The following is a 24,571-nucleotide window of genomic DNA, read 5'->3' on the forward strand; positions in this document are numbered from 1 at the left end:
GGACCCTCGAAAGTTTGGAAAAACATTGACCGAGGAGGAGTTCGTTTCAGTCCAGCTCGCGAGGTCTCGCTCCAACGAACTCATCATGCCGCCGGGTCAGCTCCGGTGCAGGCTTGAATTTCAGAAAATTCCCGCTCTCGATACCCGATCTCGATGGGTTCGTTCCTGGCGGAGGTCTCAGATCACTCGTTTGAATATTTGAGCGATCATCTGCGTCGGATGTGCTTCAACCCGACCTGTGTCCTCTCGGAGCCTGAGCGAGCGGGCAGAGTGTTCTAGTTTCTTCTTCTCGCAAAGCTTTGATGGTGCACTACATCAAGCGTCTGAGCTTTATCGATGAAATAAATGCAGCGCTGATGAAGGAATCAAATCCTTTATCGCTCCGAAGTTGTTCGCTCATCGGGATTAATTATCGGCAGAGTCGCTTCCCGGCACAGCGGGAAGCGGCTGAGAACCGGGGCATGGCGCCAGGTGAACGAAAACAAACACACAAGTCTGCCTGGAACGATCGAGTGTTGCCAAACTGGAGCAGCATGATCTTTTTCCGCCGCTGTCGATGAACTCGAATCCCCGTGTCTCCAGCAGCTCAGATCCTCTCACGCTGAAGGTTCTCGTAGCGACCCATAAAGGGCACGACGAGGACACGGGGGATGGAGACAAGGACCATAATAAAGACAAGCTATCAAAGTCCTTTGACCAAATGGCTTCCTGCTCGGGACTAATTGAAAAGCAAGTTGAGACATCGTCGAGATGACCGGCCCAAAGTGCCGTCCTTCGCTGGAGCGCTGCCAGTCAAGCATTCAGGAGAACGCGCAGAACGAGTACAGGGATGAGCGAGAGCAGGTAAGCGCGTGACCGGACGGCCCGGCGAACGAGACGTGTTCGAGGAAAAATGGAAAGAAATGCTAAGGGCAAGGCGAGATGCAAGCGAAGCTTTTAGCGACCCGCTTCAGAGGGAAGCTGAGACGAAGCCACTTTGGCGTCGCCGTGAGGGAGCCTCCTGTGAACCCGCCCCGTGCACGCCAACGGCATCTCCAGGGCGTTCGAGACTGTTCCAGTTTCCGCTTCGTTCACCTATTTCCGCGAGATTCCTCGCTGGTGCCCTCACGTCGATTCAAAAAATTTCATAGCTGCGAGGTTGGAACAGCAATTTCAAAAGAGGATCGGTCGCCCGCTCGGCTGCTTGCCACGTGCGGGAACCATCGAGTTCCCTTCGAATTGCTCCATGCTCTAGATTCACTCTTGAACTCCTCTTGTCTTTCCAGTGTTTTTCATTTCTCCGATATCGACTGCCAACACGGCGTTGATGCACAACATGCCGCGCACTTATCGGAGGCGGCCCTCCGAAGACACCAAGGAATAAAACCGCCAGCAAGGGATCCGGAGCATACCGAACGCTGCCGAACATGATGAACCTGAGTCAACACGTCGAATTTGTTCAATCTCCTCGAGTAAATATTTTTGCAGGGTCTCCGACAGGGAGACGTTCAAAGGCACCGACACCGACCCTTCTCGCAGCGTATCAATCGTCGCTCTAGATCACTCGTCAGAATTACGAAGCCCTCAAAACGAGATCCCATACCGATCCTCTCAGATCTCTGTGGATCCTCCACCCTCAGGCATTGAGCTCAATAATTCGATCTGCTTCGAACTCCTGTGGAATTCCGGAGATATTCTGATTCTTGCATCTCATAGAAGTGTATCTTAGGGGATATATCGATCGTGAACTGTGTGCGGAGTATACGAGATATCTGAGCCAGCAGCTGCGGTGCGAAGACATCGGAGATCGGAGCCTTGCGGCTCTCCATCACAATCTTATACATCATCCCATTGCCTTGTTTCCGAGAGCCAGGCCCCGTGGAAGTCCTCGCGCGGAGGATTGCTTTTTCTCGGCATCCAGCCTCAGGGAAGTATTCCATACCTCCGATTGAGGCTCAGAGGGCTTTGTCGCAGATTGTAAAGCTGAGCGCGGGATTCGGGAAACAATCTGCCCGCGGCTGTATAGGAGCAAGCTGTATCGACTCTTCATTCCTCCCGGCACACCCCACCGGACTCATCGTGGATTAGAGAGGATTTGCTCGTCACGATCCGCGAGACGGCAAGATGGAACTAAGAACAGACAACTCTCCGAAAGGGATCCGCTATATTTTCTGAGGGCAGAATGGGCCTCAGGGGACGCATCCTAATGATGGCACTGTTTACCGATAACCTGAGCGTACTTGACAGTCTGTGCCGTATCGTTGTCTTTCCTTTAATGACTGCCCGTCAGTCCTAAGCCCTGAGGACCAGCGCGAACAATATCCGCAAGCACGGGTGGCCGGCAACCTCGAGGAAGAACGGATCGAGGTCGGAGCGGAAGCTGCTCGAGGTCGAGACGAGGAGTCGGGCTGATAAGTTCAGCCTGTCCTCGCAAGTCACTCGTGATTCGTGATCCGAGCAGCGATTCGCCGGAAGATGTCGAGTAGCAACATCGCCATGGCCGCATGCTCAGCAGTGTGTGGCGCCTGGCTTGAATGCGGAGTCTTCGCTCCCCTGGTCCAACAAGTTGCTCTAAAGGATCGCTAATTGATAGCTCGAGGGTTCTCGACTGGTAAACATCAGCGCCTCTATTCTCTCACATCGGGAGGTCACCTAGCCTGGAGACGAGCCGAGAAATCATCCTGAGGAGCTGTTAAACTTCTCCACCACAGGCTTCGTCAGTCCTTCTGGAAACAATCTCGACGAATTGCTTCGGGGCATGCCGCGCAGTCAGAGCATCGGGAATCGGAGATTAAATTCCAACCTGGAGGAGGACAAGGGGGAGCGGGACCAGGCACCGAGCTATTTGGAAAATAAACAACGGATTCTTGTTAAGCAACAAGCGCTCCCGCTCCGAAAAGTCTTTCTCGATAGCGGCTTTTGCTCCGCCTCAAGCAGGATCCGTATTTTCGGGCTGCTCTTCGGGAGTCAGTGCGGTTGGTGAGACTGAAATGATGTTTTTTCTCCGCCCGAACAGCCTCCGCGGGAAGCCAGCATCCCGGTGGCATTCTCCCTATGTACACATTTTTATCTCCGGGGCCGGATCAGTGCAAAGGGTTGGGGAATCTGCTAAGGGCGTATCTGTGTTCCACCAAGCTAATGAACCGGACGTCCCGGGAACTAATCAAGTTTCTGTTATTTGCGACTCCAATTTCCAAGGCATGGATTTCTATGTTGGGTTAGCCATGGGACATTGCGACATCGGCAACCGTGGGCTTGAGGAGGAGCATCACAAGGGGCGGAAGTTTCGCTGGAGCGATAAAAAAAAGTAACTTCGTTCGAAGGATCGCACCGATTTCATCTGTGAAAAGTACAGCTTCCTCCTTACCCGGATGATTTTTCTCTTCTTGACGATACCACAGACCAGCTTCTGTTGCTGCTGTTTCTCCCGCCGTCCCACATTTCTGTTTTCTTCTCTTGTCGTGCCCGAGTCTCCCGTTCAAGCGCTGACTTGTGTTATTATTTGCTCAAGAAGGACATCGGACCCGTTCAACGGAAAGTCAACTCGCCAAATCAGCAGGGTTCGGAAGGCCGCCGAAGAACCCGGTGAGATGGATCAGAGCGCTGTCTACCTCGCGCTCCCCTCTTGACCGCTCCAATGGAATCCACTACAAACATCGTCTCTCCCAACTAGAGTGTTCTCGATGTTTGCCGTCGAGAATTGAACGAAAGCCAGTCGGCGAAAATAGAGTTAAGAGACTCTTCACAATGGATTGTACACTTGTTGCTCACACTTGTCAGAGGCTTTCCCGGCGGCCAAATGACAAGCAATTGAGCCCGGTACCAAATTAAATTAACAACACAATCGAGAAGATAGGGAAACGATTCTCAGACCCAGGGGAACGATCGAGGTGTGCAGCGAACGTATGACGAATGGAGATGAATGGATTGAGACTTGGACCGCGACGACGGCATTAATCAAAGTAGTAATTATTGCGGCCACCGATGGATCTGACCCGGTGACAGATACAGTAGTTCGGATGGCCCACCGCAAGGCTCAATCACGCTCAGCTGATTCGACACCTTCCCAAGCATCGAAACATTTTCCTGATTCCTTGGGCAAGCTGACAAATACGCTGCGCCGCTTTGATGAACTTCAGATGTTCGCGGCTCGATCAGCGGAGCGGTCGGCGAGTCCTTAGGACCGTTCACGTCCTCCATTCTGAGCCGCGATCGATTTGCTCGAGAATGTTGTCAGACGACAGGAAAGCCATCGCAGCAGAGCCAAACCATTGACGGCATCCGAGGACTGCATCGTGTAGAAGATGGAGCTCACGGACGCAGGCCAGCAGGAACTGTCCGCTCGCCCCGTAAAAGTCCGATCCATCGACATGGAACGATATTCCCTTCACAATGCGGATTCTATTTTCTCGCCGATTTATATTGACTTCCCGTACGCGCTCGACCGTGCGTCTTCTTACGACTCGGACATTATCACCCTACAACGACGTACTTTGGAAGCAGTTGAGCAGCATTTTTAGGAATCATTGATGACAGACAGACCAGCCTCCTGCCCCTCGGCGACTTCGGAAGCATCCAAGGGACTAGATATATTGTTCAAACAATTTTTCCCTCGGCAAACTATCCTCCCTCTTCGTCAGTGGCGGCCGTTCGGGAAGCCCGTTGTCGGGTGATTCGAAGAAATAGTGGGTCGAGTCCGCCGGGCAATTTAGACCAGATGTATCATACCTCGCTTCCGAAAATAGAAAGTAATGACGATAGAATCGGAAATCGAGGAGATTCGCGGATCAGGAAAGATTGTCCAAAACAAACGATTCCTTCGTCATTCGATTCTTGTCGACAGAAGAGCGAAATGCTGAACCGTCGGAGTTCGCGATCGCGGTACCGCACCGCGGCTCCTTTCGCAGATAGGTTTCACCGAGAGGCCCGGAGGTTCGCGATAGGATGCTCAGAAACGAATCGTTCCGATTGCAGGAGCTCCGGGAGAATCGAAAGAATTTCGATGAGTACTCTCATGATCGCGGCTAGTACGCCTCTAGACTTACGAATCACCCAAGGAGCGCTTCGGATAGAACTTCGTCGCTCGCGGGTCGAGTCTACACGGAATCGTGTTTTCTAGTTTGCACGGCGCAATCGGAAACCTCTCTGAATGAGATGTTCAAAGCCTCCGCAGGCTTTCGTCGAGCTGAAAGAACGTCATTCAAGGACTGACGAGCGCTAAAAGCTCCAGTTCTCTAGGCTCTAGGGGACCGTCTCCCAAGCTGCCGTAATCTTCCATCACTCACCTTTCCTAGAAGCTTGAAAAGAGTCCGATCTTTCTATGTGTTCTACTCTAGTCAGTAAACGATCTGAGGTCGGGGTATAGCGTTCTCCTGGCTCAGCCAATCCATGGGTATTGATTCTTTCAACGGCGCTGTTGAACGCCATTTCTACGATATCTTCACCCGCCTCGAGAAGTCCGCCTGGAAAACAAGAGTAGACGCGTCATGTAAGAGGAAATCAACCAGAGACCAGCAGAGCCTCGAGAAGGCGGGAGAATATTTTCGCTACCTCACTCCAGTGCCCTTGTATGTCTCGGGCTCGGAAACTTCCCTTACTGCTCCGGATGGAAGAAAGATCTGCTCGGAATACATACTGCCTAACGCCTCGGGAAGAAAAACTCCCTGACGTCGGATAATTAATCGTTTGCGAGTTCGTCGTTTCCAGGCGACTTTCCGTCGGTGTCGGAGGGTCGCATAAATTTCGATGGAGCTGCTCGCGAAACCATAGTTGCCCGGCACCGAATCTTGAATATGTTTCCCCCGACAGCCCGGCAAGCGAACGGCTGTTTGAGCGCTCATTTCCTTTTCGGTCGCAGCAAACCGAACTCTTATCCGTTTGTCATCATTTTGTAGATTGGATGGAGTGCGCTTTTCGCGTTGTGCGTATTGGACCCCTTCCGAGCGCTGCCGTCGCTAACGGGGGATCGAATACATATGTAGGTGATGTACTTGCTCCCGATGATTTGCTGTCGGAGCCCTCGGTCAATCATATTAATGCGTTTACCTTCTCAGCTCATCCGCTGGCTCTCGGCTCTCGGATGTTGATCGTATGGCGGCCCACGAATACGTTCGTTATCAGCACGAAAATGTATCCGCATATGAGTTGGACCTCCTTCTTCCAGGGACGTAAGCGAACCGAGAGGTGGACAAACGCATTCCTTGGGGACTGGGCATCATGGTAGTCTGGTGAATCTGGTCGCTTATCTACCCCGACATTTCCGAGGAGTTGGCGAGCCGTTGAGCGACGATTGTCGACCACGAGTAGGTAGATTAGTGCACAGGGCAGCGAGGAACATCTCGTTTTAGCACCAGTGCTCTGAATCCCACATGACTATCGAATTTCCTTGTCTCGCTCTGGCTCCACCTCCCTAGATTGACTCACAGCATTGCTTCGGGCCAGAATCGCTCTCGTCCGACCGTTGGTGGAGCAGAGCCGCCCGGGGAAGAGTTTCGCGCCGCTTGTTGGGGCCGATCGTGTTGGAGTAAATCGACGAGCCCAGGAACCCTGCCTTTCCAGAACGTGTTGAATCATGACGAGAGTTCCCCCACGGTCATAAATTCTGCACCACGTATCTACAACCCTAGTCTGACGATAACGGGTGATGATATCCCCAAGTCGTAAAGCGGGATCATAAATTTCGCTCAAGCGTTGGCACTCATAGAATAGTAAGCCGCCGTCACTCGCACCATAAACTCGAATGCGAATTCGTAGGTCAACCGAGGGCGGACAGACAGTAGCCGGTCCGCGCTCCTGGCCTTCCTGGATGTGGGAGAAGCCCTGCGGCCATTAGGACATTCTTCTAGCTAGGCTCTGTTTCCTAATCCTCTCATGCTCGTCTCCGTGCCTGGACTCACTATGCGGAATAACGAATGTTGGGCAAGGTCTCAGAGCTATTCCGTGATTGCCAACATTTTTCTCGACGTCCCTCGTATCCTGGGCGATTTTCTCGGTGCCTTCGCCGGGCCGGCCCCCGACTGTTCGCTCTCAAGCTTGTCCCCAGAAAGGCTTCGACGATGAAGCGGTGTTTCTCTCTATCGGACCATTCGGCTGGCTTGCCGTCACCTAGCTGTCGGATCTGGCGTGGGATGCGGGCGGACTTGATTCCGCTTGTAGCGCCATTCAGCCCATTGGGACGCTCGACGGCGCGGGAGTCAGAAGAAGAAACCAATCAAGCAATTGAGCGAAGCTCGTCTTCATGTTCCCATCGAGGGTCGTCGCCTAACCATAAACATGTTCCCATTTCTGCTCTTCGAACGTTCAAGAGCCAATTTACTGCGGCTGCAGCCGGCTCCGTGGGCCGTAAAAGTGAAGCCGCACTGCCTTCCGCGGACCAAGCATCTGACTGACGCAGCTTGCACGGCGTATGCGAGTATTTAGCTGCCAACAAGTAGTGTTCTCTGCTTTTTATTGAGGGAGCGAAATCTGGCCGCATTTTGTAGGCTGCAGTCTACTATAATCGCGTTCCAGTTTTCGTTGGGACCACGTCAGTGAAACGTGATCCGAGTGAAGAGTGAACCACGTCCCACGAAGGATAAGACACTGCATCTACGGGGAGTTGATTAGGATGGAATCGTGTTTATATTTCGGGGCAGATCCGAGGCGCCAATCAGCGAAGGAAATCGCGAGGCCAGACGGATTTAGGTTTGACGTTGCCGACTGGGAAACGCCCCGCCGTGAGTTCGCTCTAGCGGAAGCGGCGAACCATGTTCCCCGTTCTGATACGTTATATTTTCCCTCATTTCGCCGTGGATGATACCGGAGGAGGAACCTCGACGTCATCCGTCTCCGATTTCTCTAGGAAGCCGCTCTTCCATCTGCTATCGGTCACGACCGCTGCTCGGGCCACGCGTTCCCGCACCGCTGCTCGCAGAGACCCCCCATCCGGGCGACGGGACCGAGGTCGGAGACGAAGCCGGCCGTGTTGGGGTCACGATCAGATTTCTTTGATGAATCATCCGTGGGCTCCGGGGCTCCGATATTCAAACAGATCGGGCCCGAACGCCCTCGTGGCGCACGAGCTGAGGGTGACGAGGAGGACGCTACGGCTTGTGCGTCGCGGGAGACAGACATGCCACGATGGCGAAATTATGCGATTCCTCTTATCTGCTCATTTCGTTACAGCCCGAGGCCTACAGCAGGCCGTGCCGCGCCCCCGGCAGGCACGTCATCGAAGCGCTGCGTCTCTTTATCGTCTCCGTTACGAAGGTCAAAGTTTTCGCGGACGAAACAACACGCAGTGCTGGCCGACTAGTGGGCTCGGTTTTCCGTCGACTCCTTCTCTAGCCCGTCATCTGCATCTAATCATACAGGTCACGTTACGCTCCAGCTCACAAATTACATTTTTCCATTCTCCCACTTCTGCTCGCCCGCTTGTTTCCGGACCACGATACGCAAAAATGACCGAAGCCTGTGAAGCCACGTGGAACACCCGCCGAGAATCAACAACTTTGCACTTCCGGATCCGCTTGCCACTTTCGAGGTTGGCCCGTGGTCGGGCCCTCAGCCCGCGAGGGAAACTGTGACTGAGACTGCTGGTCTCTCAGAAGCAGCTGCATGGCCGCACAAGGTGCAGGTGGATCATTTCCTCCCTGACGCGATGGCTGTCGCGGCTGCGTTTCCGACCCCGGAGCTCCGGTGCCGTCCTCGCTACCGCTTTGTCGGTCCCTCATTTGCTTTGCCGTTGTTGTTCTAACTCGTGATGACATTGTCCGTGCATATCCATTGCCTAATGCAGAAGCACTTAGTCATTTCGGTTGGCTTAGTGGTGTACTTACGGGGGGAATGAGAGAGGAAGAGCGCGGAGGGGACCGACTGGATGCGGACCGTGGAGCCGGTGCGACGTGAGAGTCGCAGTCAGACAAGCTGACCCCAACTCGGATAGGAGCGAGCCTTCTTCTCGAGATTCTTATGGATATCTACGCGACACGTCCGCTGCCTGGCTCGGACGCGGTGAACGTGTTGACGTGTTTATATACGCTCGACGGAACTCACTTCTATCCCGTCGTTATGCGTAGGATCTTTTTCATCGCTCGCTGACTTTGTTCCGCGATCTGGTTGGGCGTGCGGGTGTAAACATGCCGGCACGCTAGCCCGTGCTCGGCCGAGGAGTTATATGGATTGAAACATGTAACGACCACCCGTCTGGTTTTCATCTGGAACAGCGGCAGCAGCACGCTGCTGTATCGACACGCTTATCGGAGCCCGGGCCGACAACTGGAGGAGATGGGCTGCTGAACATGGAGCGACCTGCGCAAGCGTACAAACGTACGAAGGCAGCTGCCGCGCCAACGAGAGCGAGGGACTTTCTCTGGAGTTTCAATAAAGATGTTCGCCGCCTTGGAGCAGCGAACCACCAGCGCCTCTAAGCGAATCCCTCGGTAAAGACGGGCTTTGTGGTCGGCATGCGGATTGCGGAAGACCACCGAGGAATCAAGGCGCGCGCGAGCGAGCGAACACATGGGATGAACCTCATGCAGAAGCAGCAGCAGCACGCTTCTCTCAGCGCGGAGGTGGCTCAAGCGGCATCCGGTCGGTCTACATCCGGCACGGAAGCAACTTTTGATAGGACGCGACGAGCTGCTACGCATTCAGGCTTTCCCCTTCTCCGCCCATGGTCTCGGCCTTTTACGCGGTGGCCGTCGTCGTTGTTGTCGTTCAGGTGCGCCGGCTTTTCATGAGTCGGAGGCGACTCCCACAGCACGCTTGACCACCTAGATCCGGGAGCTAAGCGAATGGAATCGTCAATGCGAAAGCCGGGAAGTCTCCCGACGACTATTCCCGTCGTTTTTCTCGAGGGCTCGAGCTCACAGGCCGCTTTTCCGTACCTGCCACCGACTCTTCAAGCGAGACTGCTCGCCCCGGAGCGGACGTTTTTGTGCGAGTCCCGACAAGACTTAATCACGTAACTGTGACAGATTAAAAACGTTAGCCGTTCAATCTCGTACCCCGCAACTTGGTATACCGTCGGATGATATCGAACTCGACTCTGCTGTCGATTCCCTCTGCGCCTTTCAGTTGGAGCTCGGCGCGAAGGCGGACGGAACCCCGTTATTCATCGATCATTGCGGAGTTCAATCAGCACGTGTAATGGGAATTGATGAAGCAGTGATCTATTAACATCATCGGCTTCTCGGTTTACTCGTAGCACGTTGAGACAAATCGTCCAGACGCTGAGAAAGTGGCCGGAGTCAGCAGTGGGCCGTTTGGCACAATACTAGTGACGAGAACGACATCTCCGAAATTGTCCAGGCCGGTCGCCGCAAGCGCCATTAAGCGTGGTAAGTTGTTTTTCGTCTCGGCTTGCTGAGGCTCTGTGAGTATTTCCTGGAAGCTGGACACGCCACGTCCGACCCCTTGCCCGGACCCCGGCACCAGATCCCTCGAACATATCACCGAGTCCAGCGACGCGGAGTGACAAAACAGCAGTCAGTCCACGCAGCCGCACGTCGGCGGACAACGACGCGAGATAGTAATGTTTTGAGTTCGCTGAATCACCCAGCCGGCTCGGTCGACCACGCTCGCAAGACTCGCCATCCCGGAGCTGCCGTGCTCCGATCGTTGACGGCCGTCTGCTTAACAATCTTTTCTTTCTTCCGGGGAAAGCAGATCGTGTTTTTCTGCGGCCTCCATTCTAAAAGCAGTCTTCGCGCCTCAATTCGTCTTCCTCTCCGTCTTATTTTCCCTCCGTCAGGAGCCGTGTCCTCAGGTGTAAACTCTCACAGGTGTCGAGCGCACATGAGCAAGACCGGTTTGCGAGCGCGCCGCCGGCGAGGAGAGCGTCCCCGAACAACCAGAAATCATATTCAATACTCGTGCCCTCGCAATTCATGCTTGAAACTTCGTGGAAACTTCAAAACTCTCGGCAGCCGAGCTCAATGTTTGGAAATCCGCAGAGTTTTCCGTCGGAATTAGTTCCTTGGCACGGTCAGATCCGCGGATTAGTTAAGGCAAACGCCTGTGATCATGAGACAGATCATTAATTCCAGATTCATCCTAGCTCATCTATTACATCGAAGTTCTCTCGACTAAGGCGACGACTACTCGAGTCGCCAAGAGTAGACAATTTCCACTCCACGCCGTCTCCCCTCTGAGCTAGCCCGATGTGGATGCAAGAGGGGTTCCCATTAACAGAGTCTCTCGAGCTCTTGTGTTTCGCAGCAGACCGTACTCCAACACCTGCTCTGTGCCGCTGAGTGGGCGGAAAAAACTTTGAATCGAATAATGGGATCGTTCCGACTCCTATCCTGCCAGGTCTCTTCGCTTTGTAAATGTGTCCCCGGATTCTCTCACTCAGACCCCAGACGATGTGATACTTTGTAGGCGGCAGAGAACAGTCACGGCTAGAGATGAATGATGTTCTACTCGAGAGGAAAGGGAACGCGACCTCTAAGAAAGAGAAATTGAGCAAAGATCCGCACGACCGCGGAGAGAGTCGAGGAACTCAGGCGGGGTCCCCGCTCCGGCAGGGATCGGAACAGCCACAAGGGAGGAGAGGGGGACAAATCCGAATTACCTAGATGGAAGCCTTGGATCTCTGAATTGTCGGATATGACATCGCAGTTCTCACGGGGTGGAGAGGGAAAGAATTTGAGGTAGAAAAAGATTAGGAGGAAATTGGAACAGGGGGCCGGGGTGTGTCTGGCAAGTTGGATAACAACGACTGAACACTTCCCAGAAGAGTGCAGACGAACCACGTCAAGCCTTCACAAGGTCGACACGCGGATGAGGGAGCAAGTCTTGAGAAACTAGGGGGGAAAAGACTCAAGCCAGCTCGCAGGAGTACCTAAGTTCACCGCAAAGACGAGCACCAAGACCGCGCGAAGGGATATTCAAATCGGAGCACTCGCACAACTGGGCTCGTTCGAAGATCGAGACGACGCACTCACTGCGGGAGCAGGATTCGTACTCGACGAACGGATTCACGTCGATGCGAACACGCTCACCCAGCCGTCAAATCAGTCGAGTCTAGCTGCTCCAGGCGAAGCTTCGTTTGGAAGAGCATCCGAGAGTCTATCATTATTTCTGAGCTTGGTGGCAATTTGGTCGTTGTCGGTGGCTAGCCCGCAGACCGCGCATCAGACTCGCGCGTTCTCCGATCTCTCGGCCCCCCGCCGAGAGACGTTCGATTCAAGTGACTCCCAAGACCGTCTCCGTGTTTTGGTTCCCCGTGGAAAGAATCGAGGCGAGCGATTCCACGGAAACAATTTCTTTACAACAACGACGAGGACGACCGTCCAACCATTCGCCTTCGCAATGATTTTCGCCGATGGCTGCTGCTGAGAATGTATTTTCTGCTTCTCCGCTAGACTTTTCGCGGATGCCGTGAATCAGCAATGCAATGCCTTCGGAGCCCGTGACTCAAAGCTCAGAATGGCGCGGAGGAAGAGGGGAACCCAGCTGTACTCGGGAGCGAATCGCTTGCATAAATTGACGAGAAGCTCCGGAGGATACCTCTTCAAAGGGAACCGATGCTGTTCTCGAGCTTGCCGAAAAATTGATTCGACAGATGGCCAGTCAGGGAATCTACTGATCGGGTCTGGAACAGGATCCGGGTACGTCTTGTGCCAGTCATCGGATGTAAACTCGTAGATTGGCAGCTTGTCACCCGATGCCGGACGAGGATTGGGAGCTCGACAGGCTTTGCTCTACCTTCAAGCTGTCACTGGCTTGTTTGGCTTCTGTCGACGCAGAGACCATTCAATCAGATATTCTGTTCCACTGGGAGCTGATCGACCGCCGCTGCTGCTGCTCCCGGTGAATAATCGCGATGATGCGGAGCTTGGATTCCATGCGAACGACTCAACAAGGCCCGATTAAGAGTCGAGTTCCCGAGGCAACCGTTCCACGGACGAACGCAGGGAATTCGCCCGGCGGTCGCCGAAGCGGCCGGGAAACGCGACACAATATTCCTTTGCGAAGTTTCTCGCGTAGTGTAGCAGACACGCTGCTGACTCAAAGATGAGCTCCTCTCATGCGTTCGTTCGTCATTCATGAAGGCATATCACCATCATCGCGTTTTTGGCTCGCAAGACGCTGCAAGCGCGGATGAATAGATTAGAAGTTCCTTCTTCTTTGCTGGAGATCTAAAGAGACTCCTCGGCGGGAATCCATCCGGGATGAACGCAAGAATGGATTTCGCGAAAACGCTGCAGGGACCTCACAAAACGAAATTACATATTTTCGAAAAACGGGGAGAAGGAGGCACAAGGGAAAGGCGAACGAACTTTTTCCATACATGGAATCGTTCTCTCCCATCTGAGTTTTCTCGCATGTTCAAACCTGCATACACGAGACGAGCTCGCGCAGATGTGTGTTTTCGGCAATACGATCTCCTTACGACACGAGATACGCTTCCGACTCCCGAGGACCTTCTCTTTGGCTCTCTTGGGAAAACTCTCTGAGCGTTGAATTGAAGAGGAATGAAATGCGCCAGACAGGCCGCCCGGAGTAAAAGTAAGGGTGGAGGCAGAGCTCCCGGCGGCGTCGAATATCCAGGAATACTGTTCATTTCCGTGAGGGCTGTCTGCTAGACGACGGTGATGAACATCAGTCATTCGTCGGCACTTCATCTCACACACAATGTCCGAGCCACACCCACGTTCTCAGCTTCCCCAGTCGAACCGACTCTCCCAGCCGCCAGGAAAAGCGTGCCGTGAAGGTGCCCCAAAAAGATGCAACTCAGGCTTCGACGGGTGCTGAGTCGACCACGGGGATTCAGCGACTGGAAAATTTCGAGGGTCAAGAGACCTTTGAGTTCACGACATTCGCGGACGCACGCAAGAGGATCCTCCAACGAAGGATCGAGCCAAGCATCACGTCTAAGCATAGGCTGGCCGCTAGAGTACCGCCTGCTCGATTGGCCCCTATGCCTCCTCCGACGATCGAGCTCTATAGAACGATGTCACGATTTCAGAAGCTCTCTGCTCCGATCAATCATGATATAAGCCCGAAATCGATTTCGTTCGTGGCTCCAGGTATATATTCGGAGAAGAAATTAAGGAAGGCATTCCGATATGCTTGATAGTATTAATTCGTCTCGCGAGAGTTCGACAATGAAGCCCCGGAGATGGCTCAAAGCACCCCAAGTGATAGAAGCGGGACCGATCGAAGGAGAAAATCTCTGTCGCTCGGTCTGCCGGCCCGGGGATCTTCGCGCTTCGTATCAGTTCCCCAAGAAGAAGATCGAGATGCATTATTAACTCGTGATCCGGTGAAACTGAACGGGGAGGTCAGTGGATCACGTACAGGGCTTGCGGATGTCACGGCGATCAAGGATCATAACGTTATTGCAGTAGCCGAGCGGACACGTGCGCAGGCTCTCCCTCCGTTCGCACACACCGTCCATTCACTGCCACCACCGGCCTCCGTGGTGCCGCGATGACGCCATTCATTAGAGCCCTCATCACCTACACGCGGGCTTCCGCTTACATTCTTGTCATCCACGGAACCGAACGATCTGGACCTTTGAACTTTGACGTAGGCGCGATCTCCCGAATACGTGCATATTGAGGCCAAGCGAGAATATCTCGGCTTTTCATGAATACTCCGGATAGGAGAAGATTCCCGATATAGTTCCTCGTGCAACCTTCTTGGGAGATGTATCCGAAGTTTCCGGAAACTCTATCGGATTATGCCGATCGGATGTTCGCTTTTCATGGCTCGTTTGGGAACTCGATCTTCCTCCTTGTCCACTTTATTGCTGTTCGCATGCGGCGAAGCGGTTCTTGTTATGCTGCACGGAGATCTCCGTCGAGACAACAGCAGCTCCTGCACAAGCTATTGCGGGAAAAATTCGCACCAATATTCAGCGGAACAATAGACTCGAAAAGAGCTTCCGGCATGGGTCGCAGTGGTAAGGACGCGGCGTTCGTTCAGGCGGCTTTAAATCCGACAACTACCCATGTCGATATCCGTCGTGTCGCAAGGGAATGAGTTCGGTGACAATCAGTGCTTAGTTCGAGCTTCGGAGATGGACCCAAGGAGTGTTGTCCCGAATATGCCAAACGCAAGCCTATGCTTGATGGATGCGGCCCGGTACCGCAGAGGACGAGCCGGACACGATGTGAATCATTCATCTACGTATCATCTGGCGCAATTTGATCTAGCGAACAGCACTCGATCTCTCTGTCGTCTCTCGGAAACTGACAGCTCCGCGAAACAACTCGATTCCGCGCGCGCATAAACAATGTCTATGTAGACGTATTACCGCCGATGCACGCTGTCGTCACCGGCAGCGACCTCTGCGGTGAGGGTTCCCGCTGTCACAGCCAATGGAAGGGCTACCAAATGCACGCCTACGACTGAGGCTATGGCCACGGGAGCAATTTTTTCCACGGCATGAAATTTTCTTCCACATCGGATATGATAAGTGTTGCGGACCTTGCTCGTAATCACATCCGGGCCGTCGATATCTGTTGCAGATGCTGCTTCTTTTGCTGCTGCCCTCCATCAGAAGCAATGGCCATTGTTGTAGCTATCACTGTCGTCCATGAATAGATGCTACGATAAGCTTTATTAATATGCGGCTATAGAATATGTTTATCGTCTTTCATTCGGAGCTATGGGCTCCGTGGGCATTCCTCACGGAACGCATCGCCGTAAACACGTACGTCGGAACAGAGCCCCACGCTGGTTCGACCTGGATGGGCAGCGGATAGGGACATCACCAGCGATCATCGATGAATTTTTCACCCGTCACCTAGATACGGGATCAAGCGATGACTCGGCCATCGCTTCGGAGCGCTGGCGGGAACTCGACAAATGAGGGTCCCGTGTAGATGTTCAGGGAAGCTTCGTTGTGCTCGGGGTCGAAGCCTGAGCCGCCTGTCGAAGCGGAACGGGCTACTGGCTTTATCGCTCGGAGCTCCGAGGAACGTTTTATGATATAGGGTCTGCAAGGCCTAATTTCTCCGGGACTTTGATCTTCGTACAGCTAGGCCATGCCGAGGCCAAGTGAGATATCGGACAAGAAAGAGTCTTAGTCACTGGCGTAAGCGGCGTACTATCAACAATCTCCGCACGGCGTTCTAATCCACCAAGACCGATAATAATAATCGGAGTCTAATCTAAGGAGTCTCTAGAAACGGTCCAACAGATAACATCGGGGGCTCTCTCGATAGCCGCGCACGAGGATATTTGTGATGGAATCGAATCCAGCGAGACAATATACCGCTCGGCCGAGTCGGAACAATTCCTCACGGCGACGGTCCGCTCACAGAACATCGAGCTACGAAAGTACAGCACAATAAGTAGCTTCTTACGGATGGGGTGATATCGAGAGAGGAGAAAATGAGCCCAAGCTGCACCTTCCTCCTGGCTCATCGAATTATTATCTGAGATCTTTTTTGCTCGCTTCCTCTCGGCAAGTGTGCTCGTGAGAGCGTAGACCTAAAACTCGGCTCTCTGTAGGAGATCTCTCCCATGTGTCCGTCGTTATTATCGGTCTCCGTTGAGAGGAGGAAAGCATGGGGAAGAAGTGATGACGGGAATTGGAGGGTTCTGAGATGCGTGCTCGACGGACCTCTTCGCCCAGAGAAAGGTGACCGATTTGACGGCCGGTAGCTGTAGTACTTCACTCAGCAGTTGGCTCACGTAAAGCCTCAAAATATGTTCCCGTCAGCAGAATAGATCTCTTCATCATCTTCTTCCCGTTCCCTTGCTTGAAATTTGTTCCACAGCGCCTGATGGACCTTGGAACTGTCCGATTTTTTCCTTTTATTTTCTGCACCCTTTCCGCTGCCCGAACCGAAACGAAAAAACCATATCTCTTAGAAGATGCCGGTTGTATTCGTATACGGGAGAGTACTCCGCCGGTCGCTCGAGACTTCCGTTACCCCCATCGGATGGAAATTTCCCTCGGCGTCAGATAAACGGCCTGCCGAGCTGATGTCTGCCATTGCTCAAGAAACGCGGCTCAGGGCTCGATTCGAATTCTCCTGGAGAACTTGCGACGATGAGCAAGAATCCAGAAGGATCGGAGCTCTCACGCGGGACATTCTTCCGTTTCTCGAGTCGGCATATACTTCGCTGACTTCAGTTTTCCTTCCGCAGATTCGAATCAAATATGATGCCAGCGTATGCCTGCCTTCGAGGCGAACCGTCCTCAGAGCGCCACCTAACTCGTGCTAATCCACCCATGAAAAGGGCAGAAAGCGCTCAGACTGAGAATCTTCTGCTCGGTTGCCCGTCAGCAGCCGGATACGGCACGCGGACCTCCACGCCGACGTTCCGCGTGAGACGTAGCAGAGCACTCTCAAAATCCACTGAGGCGAGAGAATGTCACCGAATGGAACACTGGTAGACTCTGCAAGAGAATCAACGGAAACCCCGACACTCGAATCAAGCGCGCTCCGAGGCGATTCTTTTCCCCATTCTTGATCGAAACCGAGCGCCAGGATCCACCGAGGGATCGTAATGCACCGGACCGAAAGCATCGGCACGCGGCTGAACGTTCAGTGTGGTGAACTCAGGCAGACATACAGACAGACGGTGAAGGCTATTCTGGATACTAAGAGCAGTTCCTCGCTCGCTCGGAGTATCCCATGCTGCGAGGAAGGGAATCGATTATTATCTCTGACCCGGGCTATAAATTCGTGACGGAGAATTCGTGTTTCCAATAAAGACCCAAGTCATCTCCACCTGCGACAGCGACATGAGGACCAGAAGGAGAACGCGGAACGAGAAAGAACGACTCTGCAGAGGCCATCAATCCGTTCGGAAACAGCAAAAGAAAACGCATCGCACCGAAAAGAGGCTTGGCGCGTCCGACGCTAGCCTCGTTCCTCGACGGCGAACACCCGTCGATGAAAACCAAAACCGAAAGCTTGTCCGGAACACGTGTCGAGCAGCGAGGTGAGGCGGGGGCGAGAAATCAAGAGAGTTCGTAGTCGCCGGCGCCGCTGCCTCCAGGCAACAATGTCATCTTCATTCACGATAAGGAATGAATGAAAAGAGAAGAAATAAGAGGGACCGATGCGGAAGGATGCGAATACTCGGCAAGCATTCCGTCGGGAACCCGGCGTTGCTGCGCGAGGATGAACCTCCAGACTGAGAGAGTCGGAACGCTCGATTGTCTGAAGCCGAGCTTCGAGCCGCTGAAGAATTCAGAGGACTTTATTTTTAATGAGGTGGCGTGTCTCGCTGAGCCGCTCCACCGACTAGGCATCCGCCTCAGAGTGAGCATTTGAATGAAGACGCAGTCCGACGCTCAACTTCAATGATCGATTGAGCATCGCGAGGAATAGACGGCGATCCCGTCGATTCGGTGAGCGATCCCGTGACTGGAGGAGAGAGAGGCTTGCAACTCGCAATACCCTGGGGTACAGGTACAGATGCTGAGAACCTCTCGGGACGGCAAATCGCTCTCGAGGTGTTGCCAAGTTGATTCTCGGCCCACCGCTTGTCAGAGAGGAGCCAGCGGCACCGGAATGTCACGGGACTTGTCGATCAGGCGATCGGAAACGAACGTGCACGCTTGGAGAATTATGGTAAAATTTCAAAACCTTGAAGATGTTGATGTTCGACTCGACCGTATAACTTTTACAGAGATCTGGCAGCAACGCGAGATCGTCGAACATTCGCTTGATGCTGGAGTTTTTATGACCTGATCATTGGTTCGTTTCGTTGCCGGCAGACTTATGGGAAGCCGTAAACTGGCGCACAACGCGATCAGGAAACAGACAGGAAATACCGATAAATACGAGTTCGGCCTATCTCCGCCGTTATTATGCCATCCTATTGAATGGTGGACCGTCGCGGGACTGGGCCAAATGGTCAACGTATCCAATGCAGCCCTGGCTCACGTGATCCCTGCGTTCCACAAATTCAATGAAAACTATTCTGACCTTTCTAGAGTCAGGCTTAAGAGAGAACAGAGACAAAAGCTGGTCTGCTACTAATGGTTTTCCGAGCAATTGAACGTTTCAACTTGAAACCCTCAATTCTCTGGAAACCTCCAACATACGCCCTCCACTCGTAACTCTGATGAAGCCCCCATGCAGTGAACTATTAAATTCAGCTCGGCTTGGTGAGTCGAAGCTACTCGAGCGGTCGTCGATATTACGATGAGGGTTCCTGTCAGGCTTCCCGTGGGAGTTGCCGTGAGAACTCCTGGCAGGGTTCCCATCGGGTTCTCCGTCAGGTTCTCCGTGAGGATTCCCGTCAGGGTTTCCGTCAGGATCCCCGTCAGGGTTTCCGTCAGAATTTCCGTCAGGGTTTCCGTCAGGATTCCCGTCAGGGTTTCCGTGAAGATTTCCGCCAGGGTTCCCGTGAGGATTCTCACGAGGATTCCCGTCAGGGTCTCCGTCAGAATTCCCGTCAGGGTTCCCAATAGGATTTCCGTGAGGGTTTCCGTCGGCAGGGTCCATGTGGTCGAGAACTCGCAGGTACCGGCGTTATCGAACCGGGTCGATATGTTTTCTGGATCCCTCCCAAGAGGCAGAGTCCCGTGAGGGTGATACCGGGGACATTCAATTCCGGCCCAGTCGAAATTCGGTTCGCCCTCCCCCGTTGAATCTCCAGGAGGATATGACTCCCATGGAATTTCATGGAATCGGAAGCCGAGCAACGATATCTACATCCTCACAGGAAGGCATCGCCTGAACATGCAAGCGCCGACCCTGCAATCCCTGCTCGGGTTTCGGCTCTGGAGTATTGTTTGGGCTCGGTAATCAAGAGACCCAGGCTTTCCAGCAGTCGTTGTAGTGACCATCCAGTGAAAAACCACAAGCACCGTGTCGGTCTTGGTATCGCTGCCTGCCGGACTCATTCGCAGCCCTGCTTTCGCAGATCATTGCGACCAGGCGATCGAGGTTCGCGTACCGGACCACGGCAGAAAGATTTCCGGGGAGAGAAATTTGATATCAGAGCAAGTTGTACACTTCGGCGCATCGATCGGGAAGGTTTCGAGTCCCTACGACCTTGAGCTCCTTAATTGATAGGGCTTTCGATTGTGTCTCCGATTACACTCACTTCGGAGCTTCGATTTCGTGCTCTTTCGATGTTTCCGAGAAGAACAGTTGTTACGATTCCGGGCCGAGGCGGGGAACAACGACGAAACATCGATGGTAGCTAGGTAGAGCATTGCGTAAATTGCGATCTAGAAGCTCGGAGCCTCTGAAAGCGGAACAAGTGCTACGAGAAGTTCTCGTCAGGAGAAATAACCTGTCGGCATCGCGGCTAGATGCCAGGGTCCGCGCGTAACAAACGACGAGCACAACCTAGTAAATGAAGTGAGTGAGAAATCACGGATCAGACAGTTCGAGGCGGAATTTCCGTTCCGCTCTCTGAGAAAGGAATTCCTATCTGTCTCATGGACTCGTCTCACTGCTCCATGCGACAGTTTTATTGGCTGCTCGACAGCTCCGATAATTCGGCTCTTCTCGTTGGATGCGACACCCGGAGAAAAGTCCGCATGTTTACTCTTCAACAGATCAATTATCGCCCCCGACTACGGAGTAGTGGGTATTCCCATTGGGCTTATCCTTCTCTATTTCAACCAGGAGACCGGACCGAGATCTTGCTGGCGAGAACGGAACTCATTTTTTCGCTCCGTGGCGGAGTTGGTTTGATTTATGAAAGCGATAAATGTACCTACGATATCCATACTCTTCGTGAGAGTATTGAACCGAGCGTATTCAAGACAATCCAATCCATCATGCATTCTCGTATTGTGCCGCCGACTCTCCAAAGTACTGAGGAGGGAGATGACTGCTGCGAGGACCGAACTCGGTTCCGAGAGAGCGGAAATCCCAACTTCCGCGATGACAAAGAGAACGGATCGTGAGATGCCCGTCGGAACCAAAACTTGGCGGATAAGGGGACCGGCCTTGACCCGAGATCTTTTCTGAAGACAGTTGATGAGAGCTTTTTTCCCGGTCAGTGATCGCCTCGTAGGCCCCGTGACGACCTCGATGAGAAAAGAAAGAGACTCGGAGCGATGCCTCATTATAGATCAGTTTGGAGAGTACTCAACGATGAATCGCGCGATTAACAGTATAGGAAAACCTTTTTAGGACGAAAAACCAACTCGGAGGGATCGATGAAAGCCGCATCTCGGTATCGATATCAGAGATGAGCGTTGGCGCTTCCGCTTTCAGTCACGAGACGAGCACCGTCCGATGAATCCGCGTTCGCAAGACCTCCGATCAAACGCAAGTTGTGTTCCCCAAGCTAACCATTAGGCAAACGTGCCGATGAGCCGTTCAATTCATGGTTTGTCTCTTAGGGCGACGACGGCAATCGCACGGTCCCATCGACGACACCCCGACATTCTTTCATATCTCACTAGGGGATTTTCCTTTCAGCTATCTTCACCTTTTGTGCCCTGTGGAGCCATTGTTAGACCTTTACCTCTGTCCTCGGCGCTCTTTTGTATTTGCGCATTCCAGCAGAGGCAAAGACTTCTCAAAAGCGATGGTTCTGCTCGTGTTTATCGAAAACCCATCACGGAATTGTGTTTCAACAGGGGATACAGAATATCCACGAGCCTTGATCGGGAAAATGAAAATACGGATCCCGAATCATTTGACATTTCTGTGGAGCAGTCGCGATCTCGATCGGATCGGCTAGAATGCGCTGCTCCGCGTAGGTACTTGGATATTCCTGCGGTCGAGGGCATTGATGACCGACTGATAGTGATAGTAATTTGACTGTACCTCAAACTGGGGGAACAGCGTCGACGAAAAATCTCCGAAAGGGAAACTCGAGCATCGAGGAGTCGATCGTGTCCCGTTTCTCTGTGATTCGGGAAGTTTTTCAATGCGCTGCCGTCCTCAAGAGGTACAGCGGTCCCGGCGACACTGCGATGTTACAGTTGGTCCGAAGCAATATCTCCTTCTTATCGCCTGTGCCGCTTCGCCGAATTGAAGTTTTCGATTTCGGAAACAGTGAGGGAACATGTACGTATGGAGACTATTCCACTCGAGGATCACCGAGACTGAAGTCCTATGATCCTTCTCCGGTACATGGGATCTGGTCTCTCTCGCGCGGCAGGCGGAAAAACGAGGAAAAACCGGGAAAACTCGAGAACTGAAGCGTAAACTCCTCCGTGCGATTTCCGACCTCCGGACGAGACCTTACGACCATCGCGGACGACAGAAAACCGGCGACTGAAGACAATCGCGGATCTGACGAAAGTGTCCCATAACCCGCGAAAACCTTCTCTTCGGAGCTGCTCCGAAGCTTTGTTAATCAGCAGAGACATGCCGCAGGCTGCCATTGGGGGGACACCACATTGTATCAATGAAAAGCGCGGAATCACTTCTAGTCCATTTCTGACTCGGGACTGTCATAGCAGCATGACCGGAATTCGTGTTTCTAGCGTTTGCCTCAACATAAGACGTGTATCGTTCCGCGATAGGCTGCTTTCTGAACAACAGGTCCAATGGCGGAAGGGATGAGGGAACGATTTAGAGCCTGTTTTGATTGATCAGCCCCATAGCAGTGAAGGGGACCATGGGTTGGACGTGTTCGGTGCAGGAAAACCGACGGACACCGACAGATACAGATTGAGCGGCATTTTCATTGACTATTCCGTCAAGTTGTCTGACAGTCAACGTTAGGCTTGACACTCACCTATTTTGATGTCTGCGATAGCGACGCCTATAAAGGCGAGCACCAATACTGGCGCTGCTAGTCGCCTCATGGTACCTTGCGGCACGGCTGAGACGCGAAATGAGTCGCCTGGAGTGCACAGAAGTTAGAAACAAACTAAAAGGACTACATGTGCAGCCATTGCAAAAAGAGGGGAGGATGGGGCTACGAGAGGGCGCCGTGATCGACTCCTGAGCTAGCAGTTGTCCTGACAACAAGAAGGATACTCGACCGGAGCGCCACTGCCTGGAGTTTTGCGGAGCAGACCACGCGAGACTCCTTGTTTTTCGAGCCGAATTATTCAGTGCCCGAGCTCTGGTTCATGCCCATCGGAATGTCCTGAAGCCATGGCAGGTCCGCCTCGAAATGGGGACTGGGGCGACATCGGAGTTCTGCGAAAGCGCTTGATGAACACCGATTAGGCCTATCGAAACTCCAGGAGGATGACTTGAAGATGGAGATCAGGCTCCGCCCTGCTCCTGAAACCTCCGCCATCTTCCCGAGTTTTCCTGAATGGCACCCGGCGGGACACTTTGAACATGGGGATGCGCTAATAAGTTCCATTCTATCCGCTGTGAAAGAGACCCTCTCTGATACAACTTTCACTAGATGATGGCGATTGTATCGTAACACGAATGTCTCTGACAAGACCTGTCGTGTCCCTTCCCATTCCTCTGGGGATGAATTCATTCTCTATTGGCACTTCTCATGTCAAAAGGGGAAAGAAACACTTCTGAGTATTGATGGATCCATCTCCCTCGGAAATTCACCTCGATAGTCACAACGTCGCGGAGACGGAACGTTTTTGCGAGGTCAATGTTGGAACAAGATTACGTGCAATTCGTCAGCTCTTTTTTCATCCGAATGTTGTACGGTACCGCTTTTCACTGGGATAAACGCGGGGCATGCACGTCAGCGCTGATAATGCGCCGACGTGTTCGTCCGACGGTAATGACTAATGACGTTTCCTGTCACCTCTGAAGTGCGAGTCGTCAAAAAATAGGCCTCACAAAATATGAGCCTGTCAAAGTCCGACAACTCGCAGAGCGTGCGCCGTGCTGTCGGCTCCGGAGGCAATAATTTTGGAGGCCGTAATTCTAGGGCCGCTGGTCCTCGTGAATGTTCCTCCCCTCTTCTGGCGACAGACTCCAGTAGAGGGAACAGCGCGGGGGTGCTGCGAAGATCCATGCTGCGAAAGCCAGCGAGTCGTCCTCGCACAAACTGCGACATAAACAATCGTTTCCACAGCATTAACGAGAGACTTCTGCGATCGCAAGCAACAACGTTTCAATTTTGGAGTGAATATTCTACTCGCGAGACTTTCGGAAAGGAAGATCGATTGAACAGGAGGCTAGGTCCCTGACTGGGACCATCCCTATTTGTTCTCGACGATGTTGAAATTCATGTGTTTTCGGAGGGCTCCCCCGCACGGACGTATCGACTTCTAGCTTCTGCTCAATATTGGTCCGTTATTCAAAATCGCACTCTCCGAGAAAAAATAGAGCTCTGTCTGCCGTCGACACCATCTCGACTAAGCTCTCGGCTTACGCTGTCACTTCTGCCTTCGCAGACTCCACTTACTCTTCTCAAGAACGAGCACGAGACGGAGTCGACAAAAGCTCGACTGGTTTTCACAAGGCTTTGGTGCCATACAGAAGAAGCTGCGGGATCGTCGACTACCTTGAGACCACGGTTCGGTGTTTCAGAGACCTCCCCGCGTGCTATTTAGCCCCGAAACCTGAATACGACTCGGGAGATGAATTTGCGTGTGGGATCTCCGTGGTGTTTGGCCTCGATCGGCATCCCTGAAAGGGAAGGCGCTTTACCGTCCGGATTAAGGTTCTGAATCGAATCTGAATGCTTATCCGCGCGGCGAATTCACATCGGACCCCTCATCCTTCGTCACTTTCTGTAGGATCGCGCACGGATCGGAAAATGAATACGCATCACCACCGTAGGG

At 53.0% G+C, this 24,571-nt stretch overlaps 1 protein-coding gene across 1 annotated transcript in view; it reads right to left on the bottom strand.

Moving 5' to 3' along the window:
• The window catches only part of LOC100909141 (glutamate receptor ionotropic, kainate 2), a 69,854-nt gene extending 47,078 nt beyond the window's left edge, over window positions 1-22,776 (bottom strand). The window contains exons 1-2 of the mRNA XM_018641935.1: window positions 22,594-22,776; window positions 5,265-5,441 (exon numbers count right to left, since the gene is read on the bottom strand). Coding sequence (XP_018497451.1) covers window positions 5,265-5,441; window positions 22,594-22,663 — 247 coding nt within the window. The 5' untranslated portion in view covers window positions 22,664-22,776. The remainder of the gene's footprint in view (window positions 1-5,264; window positions 5,442-22,593) is intronic.
• Between the last annotated feature and the right edge of the window lie 1,795 nt (window positions 22,777-24,571).

Source organism: Galendromus occidentalis, unplaced genomic scaffold (genome assembly GCF_000255335.2).
Source record: "Galendromus occidentalis unplaced genomic scaffold, Mocc_1.1 scf7180000075399, whole genome shotgun sequence".
NCBI classification, from domain to species: Eukaryota; Metazoa; Arthropoda; class Arachnida; order Mesostigmata; family Phytoseiidae; genus Galendromus; species Galendromus occidentalis.